Source organism: Urocampus carinirostris, chromosome 6 (assembly GCF_059441175.1).
Source record: "Urocampus carinirostris isolate Australia breed hairy pipefish chromosome 6, RoL_Ucar_1.0, whole genome shotgun sequence".
NCBI lineage: Eukaryota > Metazoa > Chordata > Actinopteri > Syngnathiformes > Syngnathidae > Urocampus > Urocampus carinirostris.
Genome location: NC_142354.1, coordinates 15,041,875 through 15,063,313, shown reverse-complemented (window position 1 = coordinate 15,063,313; position 21,439 = coordinate 15,041,875). Strand labels below are relative to the sequence as shown.

The 21,439-nt window shown below is 41.1% G+C and overlaps 1 protein-coding gene across 1 annotated transcript; it reads left to right on the top strand.

Annotated features, from left to right (window-relative positions):
* Positions 1 to 3,809: 3,809 nt before the first annotated feature.
* drd5a (dopamine receptor D5a) lies at positions 3,810 to 5,722 on the top strand. Its single transcript, XM_088337119.1, has one exon. It carries the CDS (start codon positions 3,905 to 3,907, stop codon positions 5,240 to 5,242), a length of 1,338 nt encoding a protein of 445 aa, XP_088193245.1. The 5' UTR covers positions 3,810 to 3,904; the 3' UTR covers positions 5,243 to 5,722.
* Positions 5,723 to 21,439: the final 15,717 nt, after the last annotated feature.

The window sequence follows — 21,439 nt, the reverse complement described above, 5'->3', positions numbered from 1 at the left end:
CTTTCTCTATACGTCTATATCTATCTATCTATCTATCTATCTATCTATCTATCTATCTATCTATCTATCTATCTATATATGTATATATATATATATATATATATATATATATATATATATATACATACGTAGGGGGTCCCAATTCTGATGATATCACAGATACCACCCCCCTTGGGATGAAGATGGTATTTCTGGGACTTCTTTATCGTATTTTTCAAAATGTATCAATATGTGGTATCGGTATCCAGGACTACTCAAAAGTATTAATATAGAGGCTTGTTAGTCCAAAACTAAGTTAGTATCCAAAATGTCTATTTTATTTCTTTGCTTTTTCTTACATTGCCGGTTCTCGAAGGTCAAATAACTTTTGGAAACATTTCACGACGAGTAATTCTGAAAGTGGCTTCTTGGCGAAGATGATCTTGACGCAATGAATTATAGTTCTCAAATTCATAAAACATGTTTGGATGTTTTTATTTGTTTGATAAATAGCTTTGTTTACATATTTATCTATGCGGATTTATAGAGTTATTTATACGGGTGTATATCTTTGGATCGAATACACCGTACAGACACAACGCGACACCTATTTTCTCGCGGCAAGACGGACCATGTAGAACAAGATAATTTGTGCTAAAGGACTTTATTTTAGTGACCAAATAAACAACGTTAACAATTCTTTCTGAATATTTCTTTTTCCCCTACTTGCAGTCAATTCAGTGTAGCAGTGTATCTTATTCCCCCTGTACAAATATTTTTATACGGTATACACAATAGGAATTGAATTGATCTCCAGAACAGAGACAGGACCCACTTGCGTACGTTTCTCTCAGTTTTATTGGGAAGAAGGGAAAGGATTGCACACACGATCCGGAGATCGCTGGTCGCAGGGAGCAGGTCGCTCTGAACGCGGAAGTGGCACTTCCGTGGCGAGCGATGGCGGTGTCAGGAGCTGAAAAAACAGGTCAGTAGCCGGTACAGGAGAGCAAAAACGTGGTCGAGATCAGCAACGAGTAGAAAGCCAGGAGAGGAGAGTAGACGTGGTCAAGGTCAAAAAACGGGTCGAAGCCGGGAAACAGACGGAGTCAGGGTCGAAAAGCTAACCTAGAGTAAACTGAGGTTGGCAGATAGACTGACATCAGGTGACAGACGAGGGTTAAAATAGTGACCGGGAGCCAATCGGAGTCCGAGGCGGTTGGCGCCAAAGGAGAGGGCACAGGTGCCTCGCATCAGTAATCATGACATAACTTATAATAATAGTGCAATTAAAAAAAGGAAAGTACTGCGTTGTGACAATCGTGCAATAAAAAGAAGTGCAATATTATTAAGCGGCAACAAAAAAAGGATAACAAAACTAAGTCCCAGTTCTATTATTTTGCTTTCATTCTGAAAACCAAAAAATACTATAAAAATAATACAAAAATACATAAATATGACCAAAATACTACAAAAAATAGGACAGAAATACTGCAAAAATACAACAAAAATACCACCATAGTAATACTATAATACAAAAACCCTTTTAGAGAAATTTTACCAGAGAAAAAAACTGAAGAAACTGCAAGAAATATGACAGTAATACTCGAAAAATACGACTACAGAAGTATTAAAACAGAAATACAAGAGTAATACTACAAAACTATATATTAAATGAAGTGCTTAAAACATACCACAATGTCTGTGCAGCCCTTTGAGAGTTCTTGTGATTAAATGATAAACATGACTTGACTTGTTTAGGGGGGTGATGGCCCTTGGGAATAAGCTGTCTCTGAGCCTGGTTGTCCTAGTTTTGAGGGACCTGTGGGACCACGTCAAAGAGGTGGTGGCCAAGGTAGGAAGAGTCCTTTGTTGATGGCTCTGCTGCCGTATCATGAGCCGGCAGTGTCCTATAAACTAGGCAGAAAGTGGCTGATGATATTCTGGGCTGTGTTGATTACTGTTTTTCCTGTCTGCTGCCGCGCTTCCAGAATATCACACCGATGACCAAAACACGTGTACAGTAAAACGTGGGGAAATGCAACTTGTTTATTTCCTTTTATTTTGAAGAAAAATGTTATATTGAAGTAGATGACTATTACAATGCCACCAAATTAAAGTCGTAGAAATGACCTCATATTCAATCTAGACAGGGGCCATTTAAGGTCCAACGTTTTAGGGTGCTGAGTACCCACAGTGTCTGGCAGGTTAAATTTTTGTGTTTTCACTTAGTGATTTAAGATCAATCAACACTGTTCAGCGTCACTTCCCATTTGTGAACATCAAAATATGCCATGTCCAGTTGTTACTCCATCCATCAATTATCTGCACCGCTTATCCTCAGTAGGGTCGCGGGGGTGCTGGAGCCCATCCCAGCCATCATCGAGCAGTGGGCAGGGAACACCCTGAACTGGTTGCCAGCCAGTCGCAGGGCACACAGGGACAGACAATTCGCTCGCCCATTTACACCTAGGGACAATTTTGACCTGACATTCATGTTTTTGGAATGTGGGAGGAAACCGGAGTGCCCGGAGGAAACCCACGCAAGCACATAAAGAACATGCAAACTCCGCACAGGAAGGTTGGAAGCTGGATTTGAACCCATGACCTCAGAACTGTGCCGCACACGCGCTAACCACCACGCTGCCGTGCTGCCTTATTGTTATATCATAACTGCTATTATTAATATTATTACAGTAGTTGTTATATAATTGGTGTATTCAATAGGGAAGATGAAAGGGTAGGGCACAGGTGGCAAACAGGCGGCCCGCGGGCCAGATCAGGCCCGCTAAGGGATTGAATCCGGCCCGCGAGACAAGACTCAGAGAAGTGCAAGAGAAAAACAAGCTGCAGGTTGAACTATGTCAACATGATGTTGACAAAGCCAGGTGCCTCTCACAAAGGCACTGTACTTGTATTTATATCTCTCTCTCTTCCTTTCTCTTCTTTCTTTCTCTTCTTTCTTTTCTTTCTTTTCTTTCTCTTCTTTCTTTTCTTTCTTTTCTTTCTTTCTCTTCTTTCTCTTCTTTCTTTCTCTTCTTTTCTTTCTCTTTCTTTCTCTTCTTTGTCTCTTTCTCTTCTTTCTTTCTCTTCTTTCTTTCTCTTTGTTTTTTCTTTTCTTTCTCTTCTTTTGCTTCTTTCTTTCTCTTCCTTCTTTTCTTTCTCTTTTTTCTTTTCTTTATCTTCTTTATCTTCTTTCTTTCTCCTTTTTCTTTCTCTTCATTCTTTCTTTTCTTTCTTTCTCTTCTTTCATTCTCTTCTTTCTTTCTTTCTTTCTCTTTCTTTCTCTTCTTTCTTCCTCTCTTTCTCTATCTTTTTCTTTTTCTCTTTTTTTTAATTTCTTTTTCTCTTTCTTAATCTCTCTCTTTCTTTCTTTTCTCTTCCCTTCTCTTTAATCTACTAGTCCGGCCCCCAACAGAATTTTTGTTCTATCGTGTGGCCCCCGAGTTAAAATCAGTTTGACACCCCTGGGGTAGGGAATATAAGCATTTGCTTTTGACTACCTCTTTTCGAACATATTATGTAATATTATTTTGTTGTTGAGTTATTGTTTTTGTACTGTTTTTATTTTAATTTTAATGTTCGCATAAAGTTTTCATTCATTCATTCATTCACCTCAATGTCAAACTGGGTACCATTGACTGCTCCTTGCGTTTTTCATCTTTAGTCATTTGACAAAAAGCCCCTCCGCCGGAAGAGGTTGCAACCTCTTTTCGCACGCACCCCCTTTTCTAACGCAGTGCGCACACATACGCCCCAAAGAGGCGTGCTGTCGCCCCTGCCAGTAAGCTGCAGTCGACTTTGGGAATCCCTCCTCCGACATTCACGCGGGGGAAGCCAGCGTCCGGCGGCAGCGATGCGCTCGCACAGAGCGCATCTGCCGCTCATTTCCCGTGACGCGCCGATCCCTGTGCGGGAATGAGCGCGCATGGAGACCCCGGCCAAGTATCTCTCGTCGGCGCTCGGCACCGACCCCCCGGCGCAGACCCGGGATCTCATGCAGAACGGCACCGATGGCAACCCCACGCGCGACGGCGTACTTTTACGCGCCGTCACCGGCTGCTTGCTCTTCCTCCTCATTTTGTGGACTTTACTGGGGAACATTTTGGTGTGCTCGGCGGTGCTGCGCTCCCGCCACCTGCGCACCAAAGTCACCAATATTTTCATCGTCTCCCTGGCTCTTTCCGATCTTTTCGTGGCCGTGTTGGTGATGCCGTGGAAGGCGGTGGCGGAGGTGGCGGGATACTGGCCGTTCGGTGCGTTTTGCAACATCTGGGTGGCTTTTGACATCATGTGCTCCACTGCCTCCATCCTCAACTTGTGCGTCATCAGCGTGGATAGATACTGGGCCATCTCCAGTCCTTTCCGCTACGAGAGGAAAATGACCCAGCGGGTGGCGTTCGTTATGATCGGTATCACTTGGACTTTATCGCTGCTCATTTCGTTTATACCTGTCCAGCTTAATTGGCACAAAGCCGGAGGCGGGACAGGTTCGGCTGAGACCGAGGAGAACTGCGATTCCAGCCTCAGCCGAGAATACGCCATATCCTCGTCTCTGATCAGTTTCTACATCCCCGTCGCGATCATGATTGTGACCTACACCCGCATCTACCGGATAGCCCAGATCCAAATCAGGAGGATCGCCTCCTTAGAACGGGCGGCCGAGCACGCCCAAAGCTGCCGGACGAACCGCCTGGAATGCCAGCACCACAACACCTTGAAGACCTCCATCAAGCGCGAGACCAAAGTCTTCAAGACCCTCTCGGTCATCATGGGCGTCTTCGTGTGTTGCTGGTTGCCCTTCTTCGTCCTCAACTGCATGGTCCCGTTTTGCGAGCGTCCGGCCTCGGACCGGGACGCCGGGTTACCCTGCGTGGGCGAGACCACCTTCGACGTTTTCGTGTGGTTCGGTTGGACCAACTCCTCGCTCAATCCCATCATCTACGCCTTCAATGCCGAGTTCCGAAAAGCCTTCTCCAGTCTGCTGGGTTGTCGCTACTTCTGCTCCGACACGCCGGTGGAGACGGTCAACATCAGCAACGAGTTGGTGTCCTACAACCAGGACACGGTCATCCACAAGGAGATTGCGGGCGCTTATGTCAATATGATCCCCAACGCGGTGGAGTGCGAGGACGGTTTTGATAGGATCTCGCAAATGGACGCCAGCCAGGACAACCCTACCGATTCGGTGTGCGACTTGGAGGACTGCGAGGCCGTTATCAGTCTGGACCGGATGTCGCCGTTCACTCCGAATGGATTACATTGACGCTTGATGGATGTGCTCCTAGTCACCTTGTGGGCCAGTCATCGTCTCCTCGCTGCTCCGTGGTTTTCAGACTCAATACTAATCACTGCAGAAAAAACTCTGACCCCATTGGCAGAAAAGGTTGCTGGAGTATCATTTTTCACATTTTCGAATCGTATTTCTTGAAAAAAATCTGTAAAATACAAGCACCCCCGGGATACAACCTGTTCCAGGTTTGGAATTTCAAAGTGATATTGACGCATAGCAGGGGGATAAAACCCTATCATAATGCATAATTAATGGATTCTGAGTAGCCCCTTAAAATAACCAAATAATCTATAGCATGTGTTTTCAAACACGTGGCCCCTGGTGGCCAATTGCTGTTTACCTCATCAGGATTTGATGCCCCTGCCTTATGAAAGTTTAATGCTTCAATTTATGGATTCATCTAATATGAAACGATTTTCAAAATAATTCTTTTTTGGGTGATGTTTTCAAAAACGATAATTGAGAACCAAAGCCTTTCTCGTGAAAAAAACAATTTGGCCCCACCTCACCCAGTTCCGTGGACCCCTTGAGTTTGGTCTATGGTAACTACTACTTACGTGTAATGTACATGTTAAATAACATCATAATTACATATATATGTCGTAAACCAGAACAGGATCAGGACCCAAACGCGTGACGTTCTCACACAAGCCTTTTATTTTACGGGAAATGGGGAGTCATGCACGTGAGGCAGCAGTCTGGCGTGGAAAGACAGGAAGCCAGAGACCGACGAGAGGGATTCCAATTGCCCGAGTTGATATCAGACAAAGGGGGTCGATACCAGACAGGACAGGACAGACAGGATAGATAATGAATCAGGATATCTAAACTAAACTGGAGAAACTAGAGGGAAGCGACAACTGGAGAAAATAATAAACAGGACAAAAATAGACGGAAACAAAACTGGAAACCGAAATTAAACAGGACAAAATAAATGGGAACAATACCGGGCAGGAAATACCAACAGGAACAGGACCGAGTCGAAACCCACGTCTTGCGGGGCAGAAGTTCGTTGACGGGTTGACAAGGGAATCGTGATAGCGCTGACCTTAAAATAGACAGAAAGCCAATCTGTTAACGGGTCGCAGCTGGCGCCACACAGGCGGGGCCAATTGGGCGCCATGGCAACTGTGACAATATATGTGAAGTAAAAATGATGTGAGGTGACTTGAGCTGGTCGAGTGAAGTAGAGGGTGGATGCAGAAGGTGGAGGACACAGTCTATTGGAAATAAAATAGGTTTTCAAACTTCCACTTGCAAGGATTGTCATACCCTTTGAAAATTCCCTCTCTTTAATCGCCTCCTTGTTTTTCATAATAATCCTGATCGTCAATTGGCAAGAGTAACAATTGTTGTGCCTTGTTTGTATTTCTTCATAATCTCAAGCTTCGTTTCCATGGTTATCATGATTTTCCTTATCCCTTAAGCATTCCTGCAAGCCTTGGGGCACATTTAAACAGTAAAACACGCAAAATATACGAAATTCTAAACTTATTGAAGGGAAAAGAGGAGTTGAGTCAACAACATATCGCTTTTTTCATGATTCCGTGACCCAAACCAATAGCAGACAACATCTTATATGGCATTAACCAATAGCATACCGGCATCTTGGAAACGAAATTCATCATATGCACAAAGACCGAAAATATTTTGGGGCACGTTAAATAGTAGACTTTGTAAAATTGTTGTAAAGAGGGGCTTAAAAATACATATCTTATTCCAAACTATAGGGGAAAATGTCTTAAGGCGGTGTCACTGTATCCCGGGAGTCTACTGTAGGAAAAATGATATAAAATGAATAAGACAAGATAAGACAGTTTCGCTTCTTTTTTAGTATGTATTTTCTCCTTTTACAGGGAAAAGCGAGATAAAATATCCAAATGAAAGAAAAAAAAGTACTTAAAACAAGCAAAACTTTCTGCCAATCGGATAAAAATGTATTTTTACAGTGTGGATGCATCGAATCCTCTTCTTTCCGAAACCTTTGTATCTTTGGGACGTTTCAAGGTCACGTGGATCGCAAAGTCATCTCCAAGGTTAAATAAAGGTCGAAAACTCAGAAAAACAAAGGTTTTAAGGTTTTCAGGATATTTTTTACCCCAAAAAATATGAATTGTGAAATAAATCTGAAAAGTATATTTAGATAAATAATTGTTGAAATAGATTATAAATAAAAACAGAAAAGGAGCAAACATTTCTAATCAGATCATTGTATGTATTTTTCTTATTTTAATCCCCCCAAAACTTGAGAAATATGGTAAAATAAGAATTATATTCATCTAGAAAAGCACTCTAATTTAATTCACGTAATTATACGTCTTATTGGAAGAATCTCATATAGTAAAATAATAAAAAATAATAAAAATACAAATAAAGTATTCCACTTGCCTCATTTAACACATTTGCCATTTTTCTATTTGACCATTAAATCAAGAAAATACAAAACACACATTCATATTGTGTTATCTTTACAATTATAATTGGCAATTGTGATTTCCAAGGGCAGATGTCTTTTATTAATTTATTTATTTATTTATTTATTTATTTATTTATTTATTTATTTATTTATTCATTCATTTATACTTTGCAGTGCGGTCTTCTGATTATTTGCAGAACCCGGTTGCATAATGAAGGAAGGAAGGGATTGATGGCTGTTAGCATATTTCATCCATAAATATAAAAATAAAGTGGTTCACTTTTTTTTTACTTATTTGTTTTTTTTGCTTGATTTCCATTTTTTATGGTCGTTTTAATGTGTGTGTTTTTGGGGATTTACATGTTTTATTTCCCTTTAATTTTACATTATTGAATTGTAATTGTATTTTTAAAATTGTTTTCCGATTTTTTTAATTTATTCTTTTATATTTTAACATTTATTTTGTTATATTTGTATCTACTTTTTTATTTTATTATCATTTTTTACATTTCTTTTGAAATCTGAGTCCCCTTTGATTTTTAATTTTTATTGCATGTTTAGTTTGTGTTTTCTTTTATTATTTTTTTTCGCATTTAGTGATTTTTGTTTCATTAAACTCTATTTTTATGTTCTTTTATTTTTTTATTATTTTATGTATGTTATTTTTTCATTTTATTTCCCTGTCATTTTTAATTGCATTAATAGCAATTATTATTTTTATTTTATTTATTAAATATTAATGATTTACCAAATGTAATAGATATTTGTTTTTATTTCAAGGTATAATATTTTTCTTAGTTTGATTTACATTTCATTTGTTATTTTTGGGTTATTCTTTTTATGTACTGTATATTTTACCATATTAGTTATTCCGTATTATTTTTGTAGAATTATGTTTCATCATTTTTTGAAAACTGTCTTTTTTGTTTGGTTTTATTTCATTTAATTTTTTTAATTTTGATTACATATATTTTTATTTTATTATGTTTTTTTTAAAATTCATTTTAATATACTTTAATGATACACTTCTCTTTGCAACACTGCACCAAATATTCTCTTTTGTTTTTTAAACAAGCCAAACACGATTACCTGCAAAAACACCAAAATTCAGTCCAACCTGTTTCTGTGCAGCGTCCTACAAATAGAGTCTGAGTGTGAAAAGCAAAGTCGGCCTTATCCGAGTGACCAACCGGATCCCATGCATTGGTCTCAGCGCCTTATACCTCATTCAAAGAATGAATTTTACTTTTCCATGATGCCAAAATGCAGTATTATCGTGTTTACCTCGAGTGTGATTCCTGCAAGGGGGACTTCATTGTCCACAAAACGAGTCAAATGTTCAAAAGATGCTGCGGCTTTACCACGGTATCAAAGCAAAAACGTAGTCTTTGTATTTTAGGTGGAGAAAACCTTCCTAAACGACCAAAGATTCGCTAAAATGTTCTACCGAGAGGCGTCCTCGTCAAAATGGATGAAAGGAAAATGGAAAATGTCCATTAATGTGACATCGTTTCTCCATCTCTGTATTGTATCGGTGACCTGAATGTATATTCCACAGTGAACGGTGTCATTATTTGCTGAATAAAATGCTATCTCACTGAAAGGAAAGATTTCTAGCATCCGTTCTACGGAAGCCCGAGAGTGCCAAAAGTCGTTCATAAATTGAACTTTTGAAGTCCAAAATATATTCACTATCGTTCAAAAGTTTTGGGTCATCCAGACAACAATGTGTTTTCTATGAAAAGTCCATGTCCATTATCTGCACTGCTTATCCTCAGTAGGGTCGCGGGGGTGCCGGAGCCCATCCCAGCTATCTTCGGGCAGTGGGCGGGGGACACCCTGAACTGGTTACCAGCGAATCGCAGGGCACACAGGGACAGACAATTCGCTCGCTCATTCACACCTATGGACAATTTTGACCGGCCAATTAACCTGACAAGCATGATTTTGGAATGTGGGAGGAAACCGGAGTGCTCGAAGGAAACCCACGCAAGCACGGGGAGAACATGCAAAATCCACACAGGAGGATTCGATCTCATGACCTCAGAACTTTGTTGAGCACGCGCTAACCTCTGCGCCGCCGTGCCGCCTCCATGAAAAGTCAAATTTTTAAAATATACGGAAAGTATTAGGGATCGACCGATACCAATACTGATTATCAGTATTCAGGAAAGGCTGATAACCGATATTTGGAGCCGATATTTGTTTGCTGTAAAAGCTTCAAAATTGGCGTAAGAGATTTTTGATTATACAAAAAGAAACAAAGAATATTTGCTATAAATTCAAATAAAACTTTAATAACTTTCTGAAACCTTTTACAGTGAATACATTAACATTTCGAAAGCCAACATGACAGGAAATGAAATTAGGCTTAGCAGCAACTCGTGTAAAGGTAAATATAAAATGAGTTAGCTCCCTGAAAACGTTTTCAATGGTCCCCCAAAAACTAATCAACATAATTTAAGTAAACTTAAAAAAAAAAAACACGCGACAGAATTTTAACGGAGCTCGCAATTTGAAAAGTGAGGGTACTCCTGTTCTAGATTGCCGAACTGATGTTTCGGTAAGAGCTCATCACTCCCACTTTAGCGAGCTTTTCATGCTCTCAATCACAAACAGACACGCTTGATTGACAAACTAATGTTATGATAAAAGCTCATTTGCCAGTCTCTACCTGGTTGTACCTCCCTAAAACAATTTAACTACCCTTTTTACGCTATCTTTTAATTATAAACACGCATTTGAAACACAGATGCAGGCAACTTGGCTGCGTGGGAGGAGTTGGAGTAAAGAAAAATTCTCGCTGCATGAGACTTAATCATCGGCTCATCAAATGTAAAAAAGAAAAAATACCAATCGTCGTCGGATTCAAAATATCCGTTTCTGTCTCTTTTGAGAGGTAATACTCTGAAGTTTTATTCCAAAATGAATTAATCACTGCAAGTTCTACTAATATTGAGTAATTGGTAATTTGGAACACACAGACATAGAAGGTCTTTATTCTCACCTGCAAATGTGGAATAGGCAACTTAGTTGGAAAACAGCTAGAACACAAGCATGAAGCCTTACCTGGTCCCATATCAGATTTGATCACAATCTGAAAGGCTAAACATTGTATTTTATACATCTTTCTAAAGGTCTGTCAAAACGTTTTCAAAAGTGGAGACGACCAGTTTACAGTGCTACAACTGTTGCAGCCGTGTATTTGACTTTGGCTATTTTTTAGACATTGTGAAAGAGTTGTAAATGTTTAACTACTCTTTCTAGAAGTCAATCACGGGTTGCGCATGATAGTCACCCAAAAGAAATGGATCCCTGGTTGCATTTACCTATTTATCTTGGGATTTTTTGGGCTGACAAACATGTCAATCAACATTTGAATCGGCCATTATTTGGTAAAAGATTTTTGAAGCCGTAGTAGGTCATGTCGTTTTTCTATAAATACAGGCCTTCATTTTTAAACGGGAATTATGGAGTGAAACAAACTGATCACAAAAAGGATTGTCAAACAATGCAGGAATGCTTTTAGGCAGATTTCTGTGTGTTTTAGAGTAAATATATTACATGGGTGGATTCTATAGACTCTTGTGAATGTGATCATACCACGTTTGTGAATAATCGTTTCACGAGTGGAATATTCAAAGACTTTTCTGGTGAGTTATACCGGCTTTAGAGTTTTCGGGTATCTTATAATATCTTGAATCCCAAGAGTTTAAACTATCCAACGTTATTGGGAATGATGTATTTCAGTGACTGGTAGTATCAACTTGGTTTAAGAACAGTCTGTCGGGACGTTAAGGGTTAAAACCAAAAACTTGTGTGAAGTACAATATCATCAAAGAAGTACAAAACAAATTGACTTGTAAATGTTGTCAAACGACACCACGGGTGACAAAATTCCGAATGCTACTCCGTTATGACTTTTCATTATCCTCATTTTATTTAATTTCCCCCTCGTCAGAGACTGAAAGGTACCGGCGAGAAAATTTGATGAGATGAAGTCAAGCCGATAGCTTGTCAAATTAAACTCGGCGGTGACATGCGCCCCTGCTGTGCCCCACCCCCCACCGGCCCCCCAGCCTCGCTTTGGGGCCCCAGGGAAATGTATCAGGAAGAGAAGATGGGCTTCCTCCTGAAACAGCTGCGAGGTAAAAGGATAACTTGGCTGCAGGTCGACTTCATTCTGATGGAGGTCACAAAAGCGCAAAGGATTGGTACGACGGGCAGAGTGTTGCATTCACTGGGAAATGGAAAAAGGAGCTTTGACGTCAATAACCGTCAATTGCATTGAATGTGTTAAAAGAAGGGTGGGCAACTTTGGAGCTGCGGGCTGCATTGGGTTCCAAGGAGAAGATCCTGAAGACCTATCTAATTCTTCTTATTTATGAATAAATATGCATACATACAGTACATCTACCGTATTTTCCGCACTATAAGGCGCACCGTGTTATAAGGCGCACGTTCAATGAATGATATATTTTTAAACTTTTTCCATACATAAGGCGCACCCGGTTATAAGGCGCTATAAGTGCATGCTGGTTTAAGATCAGGTAATTGTGCAATTTTGTAATTGTAATCCTGTGCAGTCCTTCGAGACATTTTTGTGATTAAGGGCTATATAAATAAATGTGACTTAACTTGACTTGGCTACAATAGAGGATGTAGTTACGTTATGCAACCGTTAGATGGTGCCGCGCTAAAGGGAATGTCAACAAAACAGTCAGATAGGTCAGTCAAACTTTATTAATAGATAACAAACAAGCTTTCCACAACTCCATTCACTCCCAAAATGAATAAACAGCCGTTTTATTATTTTCTCTGAGGTAAAGCATTTTCGTGACACATCTTTAACATCTTTGAACAAGAGCAAGGCGTAACATTTTACTTTTCCTCCATTTAGTCAACACGCAAAAAAACGTCTGATACTGTTATGGTAAATTAAACGTTAGTGCAATCGCAATATAGTGACACTCGTAATGTGCAAAAACAGCAAGTGCAAAACAATAAGAGTAAAGCAATAACATAATAACTGTAAAATGTAAAACGTTGTAGTTGGTTTTACATAATTCACCCGTGGAACCATTGTTCAGTTAGCGAGTTCCTAGGGAGACTCTTAATTCTGCCGGCTCGAGCCACTCTCGTGTTTTGGTTTGTTTTGTAAGTTTCGATTGCAAGTTTAAATGTCATTAAAGCAGCTTTCGTTGGCACCTTTGTTTGACACTCCGCCTACGACTCCCGTCTCTGCCCGCTACAACGTAAACACACACCATGTAGGATCACCTCTGAATTCTTGAATGTTAAGTTCCTGTGCCAGCGCTGTTGCCTTCATTCGAATAGTGATTGTACTGACACTTCTACTTGCTGCTCTTTGTTCAACAACCCACTGTTCAAGTGTGTCCTCTAACTGTGGCCATCTCGCTTTTATTGCCACGGAAACTTTGTTTAGTCTTCCTTACTTGGCCATCGATTCATTAATGTTGAACTCTCTCGCTGCTGCTCTATTCCCGTGTTCTACTGCGTGACTGATCGCCTTGAGTTTAAACTCTGCGTTGTAAGCGTGTCTCTTAATAGGAGCCATATCAGGGTCTTTATACAAACGCACAAATAAAAGAGAATCGTTGTTTAATATTTCCCAGTATGCAGAGCGCACTTCTTCTTCTACGCGAAAAATGGAGTCGGTGGCTGCTTACCGTAAGTTGCGAGACCTTGTAATTCAATATTGATCCATATATAAGGCGCACCGGATTATAAGGCGCATAGTCAGCTTTTTAAAAAAAACAGATTTTATTTGCGCCTTATAGTGCTGAAAATACGGTACATGTAATATTCTTTTATACTGTAGTTGTTTTTATATAGATCAGTTTCATAGAATTGGATTTAATACGCTCACTATTAAAGCAAAAATAATATTATGCACTTCATTTGAGAGTTTTGTAGTATAACTATGGTGGTATATTTTGATATTTCTGTAGTATTTTGAGTCATATTTTTGTAGTATTTCTAGAGTATCCTTGTAGTGTTACTATATTTTTATATTTGTAGTATTTTTGTAGTATTTCTGCTATAGAATCTTTGTAATATTTCCATAGCAGTATTCTTGTAGTTTTTCTACAGTAGAATTTGAAGTCTATCCATAGTATTTTTGTAGTATTACTGTAGTCATATTTTTGTAGTATTTCTGTTGGGTTATTTCTTTAGTAATATTTGGTATATAATATTTATTATTTAATGTATATAATATTTAGTAATAGTAGCTCGGTGGCCTTGGGGGTATGGCGTCCGCTCCGAGACCGGGAGGTTGCTGGTTCAAGCCTCGGCCGAGTCATACCCAAGACTTACAACATTGGTACCCATTGCCTCCCTGCTTGGCGCTCAGCATTAGGGGTTGGAATTGGGGGGTTTGGTCACCTAATGACTCCCAACACCTCAGTTGGGTTGAGCGAGGGGGCTGGGAATCCCCTCCTCTCAATCGATCTCCCAAAAAGAGTCAGAAATGACTTTAGCCACCTCCCGCTAGGGGAATATGGCTCCGGTATATATATATATATATATATGATTTCTACGGTAGAATTTGTAGTCTATTTCAAGTATTTTTGTAGTATTACTGTATTTTTGAAGTATTTTTATAAAAGTACCATTTTAGTATTTCAATAGTCTTATTTAGGTTGGATTTTTTTGGAGTTTTTGAATATTACTGTAGTTCAACATCTGTAGTATTTCTGGGGTAATATTTCTGATATAGTATTTTTATATTAAAATACTTCTGTGGCCCTGCGACTGGCTGGCAACCAGTCCCCTGTCCACTCCCTGAAGTTAGCTGGCATGGGATAATGGATCACAAAAGTGTCCTTGACAAAAATGGGCTCTACCATTCCTCGCTCACAGCAATATGTGACCAGGTAAAATGGATCACAGCCACACAGGTGCTGTTCATTTTAGTCGTCAAGAAAGGAATATGAAAGCCGATTGAATTTTACAAATGTTTTCTATCAGTCCCTGGTGTCAGCAACGGTTGACTATCAACAATGGATCACGGCCAAAACAGTGCAGCTCATTTACATGGGCTACCGTAAGACGCTTGGGGAGCCCTGAACAAAAATAATTAGTGCTCTACTGGCCCCTAATCTCAGCAATTTGCGAGCGGGTATGATGGATCAAAGCCAAATCGGTGCTTTTCATTTCAGGCGAAGAGAAGGGAAAATAAGAGCCGATAGGCATGAATGGTAAGTGGTAAATAGTCTGGATTTATATAGCGCTTTTCAAGTCAATGAAGACCTCCCAAAGCGCTTTACAATGTGCTTCACACGTACCCATTCACACACAAATGTTTTCTGTTGGTCCTTGCTGTCAATAATGGATCACGGCCAAAACAGTGCAGTTTATTTACACGGGTTACAATGACACTTTTGAGCAGCCCAAAACCAAAATAAAGAGTGCTCTTTTGGCCCCTGATCTCAGCAGTTTGCAACCGGGTATAATGTATCACAGCCACACGGGTACTGTTCATTTTATTAGGCAAGAAGAGTAAATAAGAGCCGATACACATGACACAAATGTTCTCTATCAGTCATTGCTGTCAGCAACGGTTAACTGTCAATAATGGATCGCGGCCAAAACAGTGCAGTTCATTTATGTGGGCTACAATGCAACGCATGAGCAGCCCAAAACCAAAATGAAAAGTGCTCTTTCGGCCCCTGATCTCAGCAATTTGCGCCTGGGTGTAATGGATCACAGCCTCACGGGTACTGTTCATTTTGGTAGGAAAGAAGAGAAAATAAGAGCCGATACACATGACACAAATTTTCTATATCGGTCCTCGCTTTCAGCAACAGTTTGCTGTCAATTATGGACCACAGGCATAACAGTGCTGTTCATTTACATGGGCTACAATGCCACCCTTGAGCAGCCCGAACCAAAAATAAAAACTGCTCTGATCTCAGCAATAGTCAACTGAGCATAATGGATCACAAGTGTGTGCTCGACAAAAGTGTGCTCTACTGTTCACCCCGCGTAGCAATATGCGATCGGGTATAATAGATCCAGGCTACTTGAGTGCAATTCCTTTTTGGTGTACAGAATGGCAAAGAAAGAGCCCCCAGGCCCGACAAAAGCATTTGCTTGGGATAACGGATCGCGGCCATAACCGTGCCAGAACAGCAATACTTGAGTATTGTGGGAGCGACCAGTTTGTTACTGTCAGCAGAAATGGAGGCTGATCCTTTTCACCACAGGTGTCGAACAGGCGGCCCGCGGGCCAGATCAGGCCCGCTAAGAGATTGAATCCGGCCCGCGAGACAACACTCAGAGAAGCGCAAGAGAAAAACAAGCTGCATGTTGAAATATGTCAACTTGATGTTGCCAAAGCCAGGTGCCTCTCACAAAGACACTGTACTTGTATTTATTTCTCTCTCGCTCACTCTCTTTCTCTCTCTTTTCCACCCTGTTTCTCCCACTCTCTGTCTCTGTCTCTGTCACTCTCTATGTCTCTCTTTTTCTCTTCCTTTGTTTGTCTTTGTCTCTTTCTCTCTCTGTGTCTTTTTAACTTCTATTGCTATAACTTCCTTTTTTCCTTTTCTCTCTTTTCTCTTTCTCTCTACCTACCCTTTGCGCTTTCTTTTCTCCTTTCTCTCTTTCTGTCTTTCCTTTTCTCTTTGGATTTCTTTCTTCCTCTCCCTTTCTTTCCCCCTCTCTCATGACTTCTCTTTTTATCTTTTGTTTCTCATGCTCTCTCCCTCTCACCCTTTTTTTCTTTCTTTGTCCCGCCCTCTCTCCTTTTCCCTCCCGCTTTCTCTTATTTCTTTATCTCTCTTTTTCTTTCTCCTCAATCTATAAGTCCGGCCCCCGACAGAATGTTTGTTCTATCGTGTGGCCCCCGAGTTAAAATGAGTTTGACACCCCTGCTTTACACAATGGAGAAATATTTTATAGCCAATCCAACAAAATTCTCCTCCACTGACTGCGGCAGTAAAAATGATCGAAGCTTGATGAGTTTTGGATTCTGTGAGCAAGAATGAATGAAGGTCAAAAGCGCCGCCAGTGCCGACGCACTCAAGACGTCACCTGGAGATTGTTTACGTAATCACTCATGACTTTATTATTTTTACTCTTATTTTTTCGGTGCGGCTGCTGTGACTGATTGTGGCTCTGCAGGAAATGGAGCTTGTTGGCTGTTTGGCTGCATTGTACTGATTGCTAATTGTTCATCATCGATTGGTTCATTTTCTTCCAGGAAACTTTGGGTTCGTTAATGTGAAATATGTAAATGGCGTTTAACGAGATTCATATAATTTGGTCTTGCGGAGAGGGTCATTGGGGATACGGGTGGTGCCAAGGGCAGGGTGATTTGGGTTGACAGATAGAGGGGGAATGTACAGATTGTAAGTCAGCCAAGTTCCCAACAATAGTCAACTGGAGATAATGGACCCCAGATAAAACAATGCAGTTCAGTTAGGTTGGCCTCAATACCTGTCACAAGCCAGAAACGGAGACAGGACCCAATAGCGTTCGTTTTACTCAGTTTTATTGAGAAAGAGAGCAGTGCTTGCTTCCACGATCCGATGATCGACGGACACGGGTAGCAGGTGGCAGGAACGCGGAAGTGGCACTTCCGTGTCAAGCGAGGATGGTCGTAGGCAGTGGGAAAGACGAAAGAGCAGGGCAGAAACGGGTCCAGAAACAGGTCGGCAACAGGTATCAGGCAGGAGAAAACAGGGCAGGAGATTGTCGGAAGGTACAGAGCTTGCCTAGCTAAAAGCGTAGGTTCGCAGAATGGTCTGGCAGCTTCCTCTTGGAAGCCAGGGGTTTAAAAAAAGTCAGGGAACCAATCAGCGACCGGGGCTGTTGTCGCCAACGGGGCATTCGCAGGTGCCCCGAAAGACCAATCATGACAATACCATTAATTGGTCCAAATGTAAAAAAAAATATTTTTTTTCCTCTGCAAAATCACCAGTGTTAATTTAACACCCTGTAGATAAAGAACCTCATTTTATTGAAGTACTGTTAAAAGTTTACTCTTTAAGTGTATATTTAACAATTTTTGTTTGAAGTGTACTTAGTAATAGTGCTTATTTAACACTTCAATTGTTAGCATTCAACACTCTATCAGTAAACATATGGTCCTCGTCTAGGAGTTTTGAATTAACACTGGTTAATTTACTGGGCAACAATAATCAAACATGGATAATGGATTGCGGCCGCAAGAATGCATTTGTCACGCCTACCGACAATGGAACGCGGCCGCATGAGTGCTGTTGACATTTTGGAGGACAGAATGTAAAAATGGGCCCTGCTGCTCCCGCACGCAGCAATTCGCGGTCAGGGGTAATGGATCGCAGGATATTTCTTAACCTGCGATGCATTAAGCCACAAAGTAAGTAATGAGGGATTACAGTATTGTATTGTAAAGAAGATTTCAGGCAAACTTATATTTTTTGTCATAATTGTTTTATTTATTTATTTTTTTTGCAATTATTGGACTAAAGACCGCACCTGATTAAAATCGACATGCTCAAATTTAAAGGTGGGGTGCGGCATTTGAAAACTTAAGGCTGCAGTCATAACTTTGAGCCAGGAGATGGCGACAGAGCAACACATGATTTGTGCATAATGTCTTGGATGCACTCCAATAAACTCTTCTTTTTGCATCGTATTAGGGGGTTTGTTCTGCCCCAATTAGAACGGATAAAAATCAGATAAAATCAAATAGGCGCAATGGAAAAACAAAGCATAAGGGCTCTTTGAACTCAATTGGGCATTGCTAACACATACTTAATAGAAAAAGTATTAAACATTCAACTTTTTAAGGAATCTAACGACACACCCACCTGTAATGAACTCAACTTTGTTTTTGTATTGTGCATTGTGGGGACAGATTATTGGGTTGGTGTGACTGTCTGTGCACGGCCGTGATAGGCTGCTGTATGCTGTCAGTCAAACAGTGGGCGGGCACTGCCTCCATTTGCTTTCGTCAGCTCGTTACATTGAAAAGAAATTCGTAATTTAAATTAAACTCTGAGGATAGTCAGAAGAGTCCAACAAAACAGTGAGAATCAGCAGGTGCTTCGTGGATTATTATCAGGAATCCGAAGCAACTCGGGCAGCATGTGGGAGAAGGCAAAAGCAGTTTTGCCGGTCTGTCTTATTGCTAACGGCTAGGCTAACAACCTTTCTACAGTATTAAGACAGAAATACTACAAAAACCCTACAGCAATACTGTAATTCAAAAACACTGCTACATGAATAATACGACAGAAATACTTCAAAAATAATTCTACAGAATTATTATGACAAAAATACTACAAAGAACTTAACAGCAATACTATAATTGAAAAATACCGCTACATGAATATTGCGACAGAAAAACTACAAAAGATGTATTACGACAGAAATCCTTCAAAAAACTCTACACCAATACTGTAATTCAAAAACACTGCCACATGGATATTACAACAGAAATACTCCAAAAATACTTCAACAGCAATACTATTTTCGAGAAATACTGCTGCATGAATATTACGACAGAAATACTCCAAAAATACTTCTATAGCAATACTATATTTGACAAATACTGCTGCATGAATATTACGACAGAAATACTCCAAAAATACTTCTACAGCAATACTATATTTGAAAAATACTGCTTCATGAATATTACGACAGAAATACTTCCAGAGAAGTATTACGACAAAAAACCTACAAAACCCTCGACAGATTTACCATAATTGAAAAATACTGTTACATGAATATTACGACAGAAATACTTTTCAAAAATACTTCTACTGAAGTATCACGACAGAAATACTACAAAAAAACTCTACAGCAATACTTCTACATGAATATTACGACAGAAATACTCCAAAAATACTTCTACAGCAATTCTATATTCGACAAATACTGCTGCATGAATATTACGACAGAAATACTCCAAAAATACTTCTATAGCAATACTATATTCGAAAAATACTGCTTCATGAATATTACGACAGAAATACTTCCAGAGAAGTATTACGACAAAAATACTACAAAAACCTTGACAGATTTACTATAATTGAAAAATACTGTTACATTGTCATGGACCAGAACAAGCACTCGGATCCAATAGCGTCAGTTAAAGGATTTATTTGGACAAGGTTCGGTGGAGCAGGCTTGGGACGTCGTCTCTTGGTAGCCGAAAGCCTCTTTGGACGATATGGCAACTCCGTGGTGAAAACGCGTGACGAGTAACGTAGCAGGTAAGTCGGTGGCCGGGACGGAAGAGTAGATCGTAAACTTTTAACAGACAAGGGTCAGGCAACGAGAATCAGACTTGGAATACACAAAGGGATCGTGGTACCTTGAATGTTGGAGGCTCACTCAGGGAAACGAGGAGTACACTCGAACGTCCATCTCTGGACGCTGACAGCTTATGTAGAAAGCTTCCACCAATCAGGAAATCGCGTTCCAGCACACCAGCTGATTACCTCAGGTGGCTCCAGTTAGGTAATCACGACAGAACCCCCCCCTCAAGGGACGGCTCCAGAAGTCCCCCAGGGAAAAAAAAAATAATCCAAACACGTCACATGGAAACACCGGTAATCCAAGGAACAAAAGTCACAGGCCAGTTACGAATAATCCAAAATACATCACCAATAATCCAAAATGGAAGGCCCAGAGGTCGTCCGATGAACCCCAGAAGGTCATCATCACACCAGCGATCCCCGGGGACGGATAACAAATCCGTTTGCAGCGCACAAAACAAACAAAAAAAAAATATCCACAGGTAAACTGAGAACAAACAGCACAGTACCTCAGAATTCTTCCGAGTGAATAGACACCCCTTCGTCCGCATCTGAAGGGGCGGTAGCGGGTGGGTCCGCCGGTGGAAGGGTAGCAGCGCCGGACCTACGACGACGACCACGGCGTGGCGCTGGTTGGTCAGGATGCAGTCGATGGAATTCTGCCACAAGAGATCGGTCCAGGATCTGCCTGCTGGGAATCCATGATCTCTCCTCCGGACCATATCCCTCCCAATCGACCAAGTACTGGAAGCCCCGACCCCTGCATCGGGAGCGGAGCAGGCGGCGCACTGTATAGATAGGCTCCCCGTCCAAGGAGCGTGGAGCCGGGGGAGGAGGTGGAATGGGTGCCAACGGGCTCTGGCTGACGGGTTTGATTCGGGAGACATGAAACGTGGGGTGCACTCTCATAGATCTTGGTAGACGGAGACGGACTGCTGAGGAGTTGATAATTCTTACTATAGGAAACGGACCAAGATACCGAGGAGCCAGTTTCCTCGACTCAGCCTTCAGTGGAAGATCAGCTGATGCAAGCCACACCTTCTGGCCCACCTGGTAATTCGGAGCAGGACTCCTCCGTCGATTAGCCCCGACGGAATGAGCCTTGCTTGCCCGAAGGAGTGTGGCCCGAGCACGAGCCCAAGTTCGCCGACAACGGCGTGCGTTCGCCGTAGCTGACGGGCAGTTTACTTCCTCTTCTTGACTAGGGAACATAGGAGGTTGGTACCCATATACGCACTGGAAGGGGGACATTCCAGTGGAGGAGCTAACCAAGGAATTGTGAGCATACTCCACCCATGCCAATTGCCGAGCCCAAGACAACGGTTCACTAGAGACCATACAGCGAAGTGCCGTTTCCAAATCTTGGTTCACTCGCTCAGACTGACCATTGGATTGAGGGTGGAACCCCGATGAGAGGCTGACTGAGGCACCCAACAGACGACAGAACTCCTTCCAAAACACGGATGAGAATTGGGGACC